Below are 12,871 nucleotides of genomic sequence, written 5' to 3'. Positions count from 1 at the left end.
AAGGGGAAAATCACACAGAATGAATCACACACCAAGTGTGGAACTGACATCTGACTGCCACATTATTATTATTATTGGCAACAAGCATCTGCAGTGACAAACAATAGCTCCTTTGGATCTGTAAGTATCTCAGAAAGTACGGCAATGGAGATGCCTTCTTTCAAATGCAGCCTAAACAACTTCCGCTTGCACCAAATGCTGCATGGCATAACCATCTGAAAGGGCTTCGACAGAAATTGAGAGTCTTAGGCTGCAGCTCAAGCATCTTCCTGGGTAACAAATTTCTGTTGTAGCAAACACAAAGACAGCATTCAGTAGCCCCTCTTGCGGCTTCTAAATTCCAGAGACCTTTTAAGATTATGGAAACATCTTCAAGTATTTAGCTACATATATCTCCTCACTTATAGTGATGTAGATTTACTATGATTACACTAAAGGACTACCCTATCCAAAGCTTTGGACACTTTTCACAGTTGTCAGAAATTATGAGTTTGTGTGCTTGGGTTTTTAAGTTTCTTCAAGTTTAACACACTTGCAATACAAATGCCATACGATCTACCCAAAAAGAATTCCTGTTAACAGGCACACAATAGCAACTAGGCTCAGCGTATTTACCACAGGACATCCGTTTACAGCAAGCCAGCAAACTGTGCATCAGCTACTATTTCTTAGTGACTCTGAGATCCACTACGTGCTTGTCCTATTACTTCTATAGTCACCTTCTCGTGGCCACCAGCAGTAACAAGATACTAAACTTCGGGTACCTTTGTTTTCATCAGGTGCACTGTTTTTCACTCTAATGCAATGAAGTTTTGATATAATAAAGACAATGATAATGCAAATCAGCCAGAGTGCAGCACAGCTACGACTTCCCCTTGACTACAGTTCTATAAAAACAGGCTTCACTATGCAACCAGAAAACATAACCCTGAAAACAGCATTTGCCAAGCACTGCGATACAAACCAAAGACATGTCAGAAAATAACATCTGAGAGAATAGGAGGGGATTCTCCTTTGCAGGTGTATCAGGAACTTGTACATCATTATGCAAGTTAAAGGCATAGAGTACTTGCAAAAAACAATCTGTGCAACCTAGGAATTTTATAAACTTTAATTTTCTATGGTAAGCATGATTTAATTTATGCTTTAATAATGCTTAACCAGCATAGGAGGGACTTGATTCTGCTTTTAGTCATGTGATGCACAAAACCATGAGACAAATAATAGAGAAACAATTTCACTGTGTTCCAAGTAGGAGTCTCTCTTTACACATAGATCTTTGCTAGACCTGGAATTACCCATCTCTCTTCTAATACACAGGCACAGACAGCAATTAGTAAGCTATCCCAAAGGGATCACAGAAACCCTTTATTACACAGCACGTGACTCTACAACTACCTTAATAATTAAGAGCCTTAACACATTTAGTTACTTCCTCACCAGGGATGGCCAAGACAGCATCCAAGTCAGCAATATAAATCAACACCACCACCCCGACACCGAAATTACCTTTTTGTCATTATCAAGATGGGTTTATAACACCATCACTCACCACTTTTGATAACAGATTAGGAAAAAGCTATACATAATTTTGCTTGTATTATAAAGATCTTTCCCCCATACCCAAGCACCTTGACGCTTTGGAGAAGGAACCTGACACGGGGATAAAAACAGCTGGCATGCATAAACATATGTAACACCTTTTGCCAATCCTCTGAAAATACATAAAAAACTGGTAAATGCAGTTTTTTAAATATCAGTTTATGAACACTGAAATTCAAATGGGTAAGCCGGTCTGCACAACTTCTTGAGTGCAGGTGAGAAGTAGCACATGCTAGTCAGCATGCCTGAGCACTGACAGCATCTCTGTTCATCAGGCAAACAACCTAGCTGTACAGTCATAGTTTCATGTTGGAGGGTGCATGAAAGGTGACTACTTAGCTGCAGTTCAGTAGTTATACACTGTCCTTCAGCTCTCAGCAGTGCCAAAGAGCACTGCTTACTTTGCCAAACAAGCTTCCTGTGCTCTGTATTATAAATCATTATACAACAGAATTGCCAATAAAAAGCCGGAGGACAAGTATGTACATACGTACTAAAACAGGAGCTGGGCAGTACAATCCCAGGGATTGGATTCAATAGTACAGACAGGGAAGAAAGAGGACACAGGCAGGCATGATGACTGTATAACGCAGTAGGAATAAGAAAGGACTGCAAAGGACACAAGGAGCTAAATGCCTTCAAGTGATGCTAGAGAGAATATACTACAGCTACAGCATGAAGAAGGACACTAGGAACATAAAGGATGGTGGAACTAGCACAGGAAGAAGGCAAAAGCGCAGTCAAATATTCATCTTTAATGGCTCTCATGTTTGAGTCAAGTGCTGCTAGATCAGATGAACAGCTAAAAATCCCTACTAAGGAGACAGTGTCCTCATTGAGCAAGTGAAAAATGTCTCACAGCCGCTGATGCTGAGCAGTCCTACCCCAATTAAATTTTGCACTTCATTTAATGTAAGGAGTCTCATAAGCAGGCTGACAGAAAGCAGAGTCATAGAAATAAGCAAATGGATAAGAAGTTTATGTGTGCTTCTATTGCCCTTGCTCCATCCACCTCTTCTCCAGGGCCCCCTTCTGGTCCTAGCTCAGCAAGGTCTAAGATGGCTGCCAGCTCCTCCCCGTCAGCAGGTTTTATGCAGCTTTCCCTCTGAAACAGGACAGGAAGCTGGCCCTCAGTCTTCCACCACTATGTCTGATGCATTAGCTGTCACATACATTAGCCAATGTACCAAGAATACTCCAGCCCAGATGATGCCATCCTTTGATCACTTCAAGGTATCACCCAGTCAGACACAAGAACCAAAAGCTAAGTTTGTCTCTCCCATTTTCCCCAATACCAGCCTCTTCCAGCTGTTAAGCAATTTATTAGAGAAGGAGAGTACTGCATTTTGGATAAAAGAAGCTTAAGGTCTTCAGAGAAGCAGTGAAAAAAATGCTTGTAGTCAGCTGGTTAGGTACAGCAACAGTTTAAGTAGAGAGTGGGACTGAATGGGCATGGAGAAAAAAGCACACTGTGTCTAAGTACCATGAAACACATGGAGGGTGTGGATGAGTGGGGTGGCAGCAGCTCCCTGAGGACATGCACTGTGGTTGGACCAGTGCCCAAAGGAAGAAACTGGAGATGGAGGAGTCATTTTGGGAAGAAAACTGGGTCAGGAGAAAGATTTATTCTCCCCACCCCCAAATCATGCTCTTCCAGAGAATAGCAGGCATTCCCAACTTTTGCTAAGCTCCCAGACATAAAACCACTGACGAGAAGTATGACATTCAACTTCATATCAAACTATAGCAAGACGTAAATGACTACTGCAAAAAACATATAACTCTTTCTAAAGACATCTCTTCAAGAAGGTTACTGCCTGTGCTCACATTCTGACATCCCGAATCCTCAAAGTACCACAGCTTTGTTGAAACCTTTTCACATCATAAAATAAAACTACAATATTTTGGAAACATTTTGTATTCAGTAAGAGAAAAAAGCATCCCGGAAATGGAAGCACCCAGACTTGACCATGCAGCAAGCTTCACATTCTTGCCTCAAAACTTTTTATGCTATAAACCAATGTGAAACATGAAAATATAGCTAGTTAGTTTTTTTAAATACCTGTGATTAAATGAGGCTTCTTACCTAATTCAAAAAGAAACCCTCTATCATTATCAGGATGATACATTTGGTTATAGAGATCCTGGAGTTTTAACTTGGCATTTAGAAAGAAAACATACCCCCCTCCCCAGTCAAGTAATAAATTTCAGAGACCTCTTCTCTATGTGAGGTATGTCCAATCTATTAATAAAGGCAAAATACTTTGTAAATATTGGTTTAGGTTGCCATGGAAATGCAATTCAGGCAGCACTTAAAAAAATTCTTAATGCCTTATTAGTGCTGTTATTACTTAATCTAGAGCAATGCGATTAGATCTACATCTTTGGATATGAGTAACTTGATATGCTGCTTACTGACCAAAAGAATCAATAAAAATTCACCTGGGATTTTACTTATCACCCCTTACAAAAACCCACCCAACCAAATAAAAAACAAGAAAAACCCCAAAACAAAACACAAAAGCTCCACAAACCCAACAGCTAGTATTATACAATAATCTTTAATGCCTCTGTTGTGTGAAAAACTTCCAACTTAAACCACTTAAATAAATTAGTTAGCATGGTGCCACTCTTAACTGCATACCCAACTACAGAATCTCCAAATCTACTAGATGTCAAGGTTCAAACATTGAGTGATATGTAAACTGACCTGGCTGAGATACTGCAGTGGCTGTAAACTGAGTAGCCCAAGGGGGATTCTTCTGTCCTCCAAACTGAGCCATGGCGAAAGGCAAAATCTCCTGGGTGTCTATCTTCTATAACTGCAATCTATTAAAATAAAGCGCAGCTACAATCTTTGAAACATATACCATCAGCCTACTGTAATTCTGGGTCAACACAAACAAAAAAAAAACAAACCAAAAACAAAGAAAAGCGTGTTGAGAGATTATCTTTACACCCCTAAACCTGGTGGGCAACACGCATCAAAAGTGGGAAACACAGAAAGTTGCAAGACAAGTTGTTACATTTTCCTAAGGCGCGATCTCCACGCTCCCATTCTTAACAATGGGACTACCGCTACTTAAACGCAAAAATTTATTCGAGTTTCCACGAAGCCTAAGGGAAAGGTGACTTGTTCAGGGCTACTGCTCCGCGGCCGCCGGGAAGGGCTGCCGGCAGAGGCACAGCGCACGCTTCAGCTTCCCTCCCCCCGAACAAGGGCAAGTTAAACCACGCGAACATGGCAGGGCCGCTCTCCAGCTCCCGCGGCTCGCTTCCCTCCCTGCCCCGCGACCATGGTTTTGAAACACGGCTCTACCCCCTCCGCACCGCTCTTCCCTCCCCGTTTTCTGGGTTGCGGTTTTTTTTCTCCTCTGTTTTCGCGCGCGCCCTCCAATACCCGTGGCGAAGCCGCCGCCGCGAAGCGGAAAACACAACACGGGAGAAAGGAAAAGGGGAGGCGGCGGGCAGCGGCCCTTCCTCCCGGCGCGGCGGCGGCAGGCCGGGAGGAAGGGAGGGACGGAGGGAAGCAGGCGCCTCCCACCCCACCCCGCCGCGGCGAGGCCGCCGCCGCCGCCGCCGCCGCCGCCCGCCCCTCCTCCTCCTCCTCCTCCCGCCGCCCCCGGCCAACAATGCGGGCCTGAGCGCCGGCCCGCACCCGCCGTGCTCCCCCCCACCCGAGGCGCCATCAGGGCCTGCATCCAAGGAAGCCGCCAAGGCCCCGCGCCCCGCCCGGGCCCGTTCTGCCGCCGGCCGCGGTACCTGAACGGCGCCTCACTGGAGCCATCGCCAGCCCCTCCGAACCTCCCGCATCGAGCGCTCCCCCACTGCGCAGGCGCGCCCACCCCCGCGAGCGGCAGCAGGCGGCGGCGCACACTGCTTACGTTAGCGCCTCCGACCGCACGAAGGCAGCGGGACCCAGCGCGCAGGCGCGAGGCCAGGCAGGGCTGGCGGTTGGGCAGGCGCCCAACCTGCCGCGTGCGGAGAGGCCGTTAGGCGAGGGGGTGGGACCCCGGCGCCATCTTGGCCGAGGCAGGCGGGCGTAGTGCGGGGTTGGGCGGCCGCCATCTTGCAGCTGGGCCTAGGTAGTGTGTCCGCGGCGGTGGCTGCCTTGTGCTCCGCCTTTTACTTCGCTCTACAGCCGACTCGTAGTTGGTGTCAGACTAGGCAATGGTCGGATACTTCCCACGCCACCTTATGGGTGCCTTACTGGGGTAGGAAATAGGCAGCCTTCGGCCTGAAGTAAAGCCATGCCTGAGCCCGTGACAGCTGATTTTATGCATGCAAGCATTCATACTGTTATGGCGGGAGGAAGGTAATATCGTCATCTGAGGTGAAAGGAAACCAGGCTCTCTGGAGAGATTCATCAAAGCATTTAGGATGCTTTGAAACAGAAATTGTACCCAGGAATCATTGCAGTAAGTAGTTACATAGCACATAGGCAACAGTAGTTTTTCTTCCCTCTTTTGATGATGGTACAAAGAGCCTTCCATCACTTAAGTGGTTTTTTACACAAGTTTGTTTTGAGGTGAAATATGCACACTTGAAGGTAAACTCAACAAGAAACCCTTTGTAAATGAAAATGGGACTTTGAAGTATTTCGTTTGTCACTAAAAATAAAGTTAGGGATGGAATAAAATCTTAAGTGGCAATAATGTGAAACTCTCACTTGCAGTGCACTGGTTTATGAGCCACTAGGATGCAACTAGAGGAAGAAGCAGGATACCACCAGGTGAAGGTAAATTTCTGCTGGCATTTGATACTTGGTAATCTGTTAAGACAGATGTGACCTAGCCGTTTAAATAGATAGCAAATTACATGAGGGTTTAGATGTTTTACACTGATAAAAATGTGTTTTAAGTCCACACATTTTGAACCTTACTGTCTCTTCCTGGCATAACTCCATGACTAAAGCAGAATCTGTACTATTTAACCTGGGAATAAGATTAGAAGCTGAGAGGTAACAGGGCCCTCCCACACTATAAATGTAAAAGACAGTGGCAAAATTGTATTAAAGGAGAAAATAATTGTCAGCGATGAACAGAATTTTATGAAGTAGCTCTATTCTTCAGTCATTTGGCCCAGGGCATTTTTATCTGAGGATGCGTAATTCATAGTGGTAATCTCAAAGAAAGCCTTAGAAGCTCATAGGAAACCACCAGCCTGATTTCCTGCACCTCAAGTAGAACGTTACTTCTTGTACTTTTTCCTTTCCACAGACATACTGCTACCATTACTGGCAAATTTTGCTGCTGCCATTTATAGTACATTAATGACTCCTTTTGAATTTTTTAGGTCTCTGTATCCTCTGTTTTGATGCTGTTTTGATGAAGAACAGTTGTGATGAAAATCACAGTGAAAAAATGTGAGCACTTCTAGTCTTGTTTCTTAAAATAGCTCTAGGCACCCTAGGTATCTGTCAGGTACAATTTAATCCAAAATTGATGAAGAGGCAGAAGTCTGAAAGATAAGAGATTTGTACAAGTTACCTTAATAAGGCAAGTTGGGAAAAAGATACAAATTAGAAGGCAAAAACCATAAAGCGTATGCTGCTTCTAGCCGCCTTGGTGGTTCAAGGAGTTAAGAACATGTTGGGGATATTGTGGTTCTCTCCACAAATGGTAATTTTTAGAGCTCATAATCAAAGAACATTGTATGTCTTTTGTCACAATCAGTGCATTTAATAAAGATGCATGGAAAAGTGCAAAGAAAAGAATTTGGTATGAGGGAATGCTGCATCGTGGTAAAATCTCATAGTGCAGATAGTTAATACTTTGGAGCTGTGGTCTTTAATACTCAGCTGCCCGCCTTTGCTCAGGAAAGCCATGAAGTTCATCTGTGGCACCTTCCACAGTGGTGTACATGCTCTTTACTAACTAGAGTTTCTCTGGAATGAAAATACATATGTCCCCTCTGAATAGAGGCTCATTTGGTACTCTGTTAACTGTTACTTAAAAAGGTTTAAAACTAACAGCTTTCTGGTTTGCTGTTAAGGATCTGTGACCGAAAGAGCTCTCAGAAACAATACCTCTTTGTATCCAACTTAATCATAGAAATAAATACATTTTCTACTACTACCCCAGCACCTGGTATTACTGATTCAGCACTGTAGAAGCAACAGCTAATACACCAAAAAGTATAAACACTGAATTAGCAAGTAGAAGCATGCTGATCTCGATATTGGGTGTAGGTGAAGTACAGTTTGAGAAGTGGATATCACAGGTCTTCAGTGAGCATGCTGGGTGTTTAAAAAGCTAGTGTATGGTTTTGCTTTGTGATAGAGAAGTTTCTCCATTAGCTCAAGGAATATGAAATTGTACTGTTTCTGCATACAGTGTAAATTTTGGACCTGCACTGATGTTGGTGTGTATCAACATTGGCTGCATTATATTTGGTGTTTGGTGCGGTCTCTCACCTTCAGCTGAGAAACAAAAAGAACTAAAATACCGTCATTCATTTCAGAGATAAAAGCACGTTTGTACTTAGTGAAGCTGACTAATTACTCCAACTTCATATCTCCAAGATGTTGGAGAAGCAGAAATAAAATCGCATTTGTCATTAAACAAATTTTGCTGTCTTCAGACAGCCCTAAGGTGTCTCGTAAGAGTAATTGTATCATGAACTTACCACAAAACAGAAGTGTTTGCTGCAGGGGTTTTGAAATCTAAAAGGAATGACTGGGTATCAGCTGCAGATAATATTTTTTGGTGCCTTTAAGAAGAAGTCCTACCTTGCAGCTTTGGGAAAGTAGAGGTCCTGTTTTTGAAATAAAGTGAAACAAGCAACAGTTACAATGCTTATCCTTCTTCTGAAAATGAGAACGTGAGTAAGGTTGAGGAGAACTGTGTGCCTCAGGGGCAAGTTCCCGTATTACCTACAGTAGCACAGATTGCTTCACCATTACTCTTTAATAAATCACTATACATTATTGACACTATATACAGAGTTCAGAACCTTAATAAATATACTATGGCTGAACACCTGTTATATAGTGTTATTTATAGAAAAATTAAGCACTTACCAAACAGTTGTCTCTGTACGGCAGTGACAGAGGTACTGTGGTATTTTCCTGCATCAGGTAGAACAAAACCAGTTTGAGGTCTCTTAGGTATGTGCTGTGAAAGAAAAACATAGAAGGAAATGTGGAAGAGGCTAATTTTTTGTTGGAAACAGATTTGACTGTATTTATACTATGTATTTAGGGAGACTAATTACAGAAGAAAGTATAATCCAATAAACAATGTTTTGACAATCTGTACAGTTGAGAAGACACATAAATTAGTATCTCATACCTAACATGAAGCTACTGGACAGAAAACCAATAGTGATCAGTAACTAGACATATTGTATCTGCCAATTACAGGGAGATGGTTATTTCACTCAATTTTGATGATGTAACAACTTTGATGATGAAAGACCACTATGTTATATTTTCTACATATTCTTGTTGGAAATAATGTTTCTATGCATCCTGCTCAATTCCTGAATTAACTTTCAGGTCTTTACAAGTTACTACTGGAACCTGCTCTTTGTAGGTTCCAGTAGTAACTTTTCCTAGGAGCGCAGGGAAAATTTTTCATCTTGATACATTAAAGAAATTTTTTACAAGGAGAATAATCAATCACTGGAAGAACCTCCCCAGAGGTGTGGTGGAGCCCCCATCACTGGAGGTTTTCCAGCTACAACTGGACAGCAAGCTAGGTAATCTCATCTAGACTCCCTTTTCCCCAAAATGTTGGACTGGATCTTTTGAGGTCCCTTCCAGCCAGGGTGTTCTGTGATCTATGAACATCACTGCTACAATATATTTGAGAGGTAAAGTTTGCTGTCTAAGGGTATTGATAGTGATTCAGTAAAACGGCAAAAGATCCTGCTTTCAGAGAGCTCGGAGAACAGACTCCTAGCATTTAGTGGTGCTGCAAAAGGCATTGGAGATCCTAGTCTGCAAAAGGTCCAGTTTCTCAAGTTCTATGTAAGGATTTATACTGAATGGGTTGTTTGCAGATTTTAATCAGAACATTTACTGTCCTGAGCTAAAAAATTGCAGTCTTACAGTATAAAGAAAGGGCAGTAAAGTGTGTACATCCCCTAAGTACTGAACTTCTGTCACATCTTTAGTCTGTGACTAAAGTCTGTCACATATGTTTGTGAGATTAGATGCACTTGTAACTATTTCATTAATTTTAAATTAAAAATGCATGTATTTGACAAGAAGTTGGTCCTTCCCACATTCAAGTTTGACCCTATGTCCAAGAAGGCTAAATCCTAGAATATTTTACAGAGCGTTGCACAGCTGTCTGCAGTGGAATTACATGCAGAGGTTTGGCCCAGTGAAATTATTAGAGAATTTATCTTCATACAGCTCATTTTATGACCTCTGATATTGATGCCGTGCACATCTCTAACTCAAGAATTAGGGTTTCCACTTTTTGTTGTAATCTATACAGTTTGAATACAGCATTTAATCCCACTTTGATCTCCATAAATGGTACAATGTTTATTTACACTGAATTTAGAAGGTAAATGGAATAAATGTTTCCTGCGCATAGGAAGAAACCTCCTTATTAAGATTGGTAAGTGTTCATAGGTATAATTTAGCCCTAGCTGAATATTTGGCACTACTGGTGCTGACAGATGATAGTGGAGGGGGCTGAGGCATACTTTGACTGAGAAAACCCAGTGAACTCCTTCAGAAGTACCAAGATTTAACTCTTAGATAAGCTTTAATGGTCTTTAGAGGTTTACAGAATTATTTAAAAGGTAGAATGCACTTCTAAATACTCCACAGCTGCATTGTGTATGATACAGTTTGGAAATACATTCCAATATGTTTTGCAAAAAGGTTTTTAATTGTCACTGTGATGGCTAAAGGGGATACATAACAAGGCTGGCTTAGTTCCAAATAGGTTCTAACATAACTGAAGCAACTCTCATCCTAACACAGGCATGTCCAAAGTTGAAGTTAATTTTTGAACAAATAAAAATATTTACAGAAGCCGTACCATTTTTAGAAGAAGATTTGAAATGAAGTAAAAAATTATGTAGAAAAATTAGTCTGTTAATAGTCTGTTAATAGGATAGTTCCACCCACAGTGACAGCTGGACTGGAAAGAAGAGTGATGGAAGGTCTTTCTTTAGAGAACTGCTTTAGTGAAGGCAATGCTAGTGGCAGTGCAGAAGAGATGCATAGTATTAAGTGTAGCCTTACTGTTACTTAACTGTAGTTGTTGGCTGCAGTTATGGCATAAAGCCTTCTACAGCCTCTGTGGTTACATTAAAAAAAAAAAAAAATGCTAGAAGGGATACGTAAAAGTCTTCAGCTAAAAATTTTGCAACACAGACTAGATTCAAGAAAGAGGCATTTCTATAAAAATAAGTAAACAAGTTTCTGCAAATAACTTCGAGGATATTCTGCGGTAAATAGAAGAGTTAACAGATTGTCGGTAGTGCTAAGAGGAAATATAACCTAGATACTGTCTCAGTGCCCTGTTAATAGGGCAACTCACCACTAGTGAGGTAACTACATTTCTGTGTCAGTTCTGAACCCAAGAGGCAGAGGCCATCAGGGTCTGTGTTGTTTGCAGCTATTCTGTCAATCCCACGAAAGCTTGGCTTTCATTCGGTTGAACCAATGCTTAGGCACAGTAATTTTACATAAGCAACCAAACATCTTTTCCTAACCAAGTATAAAATATTTTTTTCTTCTGAATTGTGCCATTTGACACTTCAAAATCTAAAAGAACCCACATTATGATTGAAAAGGTGTATTGGTAGCCTTTTCAAAAATTGTTTTGGATGATTATAGTTAATGCTTAAAAGTCAGAGAAACACATTTCTTGCAAAAGGGAGAAATCTTTTGGAAACTAACTGTATCTTTTAAAAGTAAGGTAATTTTTTAAGTAAAATCAGACAGGTTTGGTTTTAAATTTTACAATGTTCAGCTTTACTAAACCATTTAATGTTTGACTTTCATCAGAAGTACTTACCTGAGTCATAAAGTTCTTTGGGGAGGGCAGGCTATCTCTTATCTAATGTTGGTTGAAGGAGAAAATATTATGAATGTTAGTTTAATGTGGAGACTTCTTGTATAGGCTTAGGGAGAGCTGTAATGTTTGGATCATTCTTCATGGTTCATGGCAGGAAAAAGAGGCGTAATACATGTTCACCTGGGAGCACAGGAATAGCTGCCCTGCATAAAGGCATAAAGGCATAGGTTTTAAGCGTTCCTTTCTTCTTACCCAATTAGACTTGTATTTGAGTGCTTTAGGAAAGTCCTCAGTACCTGTAGGAAGGCCCTATTTTTCTACGTATATCAGATTTGAAGTGCATATACAAGAAAGGATTTCTGATCTGTCTCCTTATAATCTTGGGATAACCAAGCTATATGAAAGACAGTCAGTGCAGTTCTGTACAGGCAGTAAAGAAGACCATTTTGAAGAAAAATCCTGACCACCTGTATAATCTTAGCTCCGTTGCTTGAAAAGCAAGAGATTGAGGGATGAAAACCTATTTCCCTTCCACTACTGCCTGCAGTATTTAGCCTCTTCCTGTAGCAGAGCACAGGCCTCTGATCTGAAGGACAGGCAGGCACAATTCTCAGTGCAGAACAGCTGAGTGTAGTCTCATGCATCATGACTTAGCCTTATTTTTCAGCATTGTTTTCAGCTTATTTTTAGCTTTATTGTTCCAGCAGCAATTCAGGACTACTTCAGGATTAAACAGCGGGGAAGTGTTACCCAGTTATGTTATGAATGAATGGAGATACACACATGGTATAGTAGGGATTTTAAGTAATTTTTGGCCTTGTGTAAAAAGACATTGACATTTTCAAGATATCAGCTGTTAAAAATTTTGTTTAAGTGGTCTGTATCGTAAAAGCAAGAATATCTAGAAATAAGCAGCCATCTCAGGTAATTGAGGCCCATCTTAGGAATTGTGCTCCAGCCAATGGTTATCGAAATAGCTGGGTTTAAATTTCCACATTTAAAATACTTTTCCAGTGTGTCTTAGATTAAAAACACAGATGGGCATGACTGATCTTAGATTTCCTAGGCCATTTCTTGAATCAAAACACTACTAATTGAAGCACTATCTATCTTGCTTGTGTTTAAATTACATTTGTATATGATGCTGGTTGTGATGTAAAAAATTCACAGGAAGTCCAATATTTTGATGAATACCTATTTTGAAGAAGTAACCTAATATTGTATAATAATATTATCAGCAGTAATCAGCGTTAGCATTATTCAACAGCAGTCAAACCCTGCCA

At 41.2% G+C, this 12,871-nt stretch overlaps 1 protein-coding gene across 12 annotated transcripts in view; it reads right to left on the bottom strand.

The window, feature by feature from the left end:
* Nucleotides 1-5,489, bottom strand: part of CCAR1 (cell division cycle and apoptosis regulator 1) — a 29,578-nt gene extending 24,089 nt beyond the window's left edge. For 4 of the 12 annotated variants that reach the window (XM_030486523.1, XM_030486531.1, XM_030486533.1 and 1 more), the window contains exons 1-2: nucleotides 5,365-5,423; nucleotides 4,313-4,490 (exon numbers count right to left, since the gene is read on the bottom strand). In XM_030486523.1, the coding sequence (XP_030342383.1) occupies nucleotides 4,313-4,385 (73 nt within the window). In that variant the 5' untranslated portion in view covers nucleotides 4,386-4,490; nucleotides 5,365-5,423. Of the gene's footprint in view, nucleotides 1-4,312; nucleotides 4,491-5,002; nucleotides 5,113-5,364 lie in introns of those variants that run through there. The other 8 variants (XM_030486524.1, XM_030486526.1, XM_030486529.1 and 5 more) reach the window with 4 other exon arrangements.
* Nucleotides 5,490-12,871: the final 7,382 nt, after the last annotated feature.

This window comes from Strigops habroptila, chromosome 5, assembly GCF_004027225.2.
Source record: "Strigops habroptila isolate Jane chromosome 5, bStrHab1.2.pri, whole genome shotgun sequence".
In the NCBI taxonomy this organism is placed as follows: domain Eukaryota; kingdom Metazoa; phylum Chordata; class Aves; order Psittaciformes; family Psittacidae; genus Strigops; species Strigops habroptila.
The sequence above is the reverse complement of the archived record's forward strand: the minus strand, read 5'-3'. Positions and strand labels throughout refer to the sequence as shown.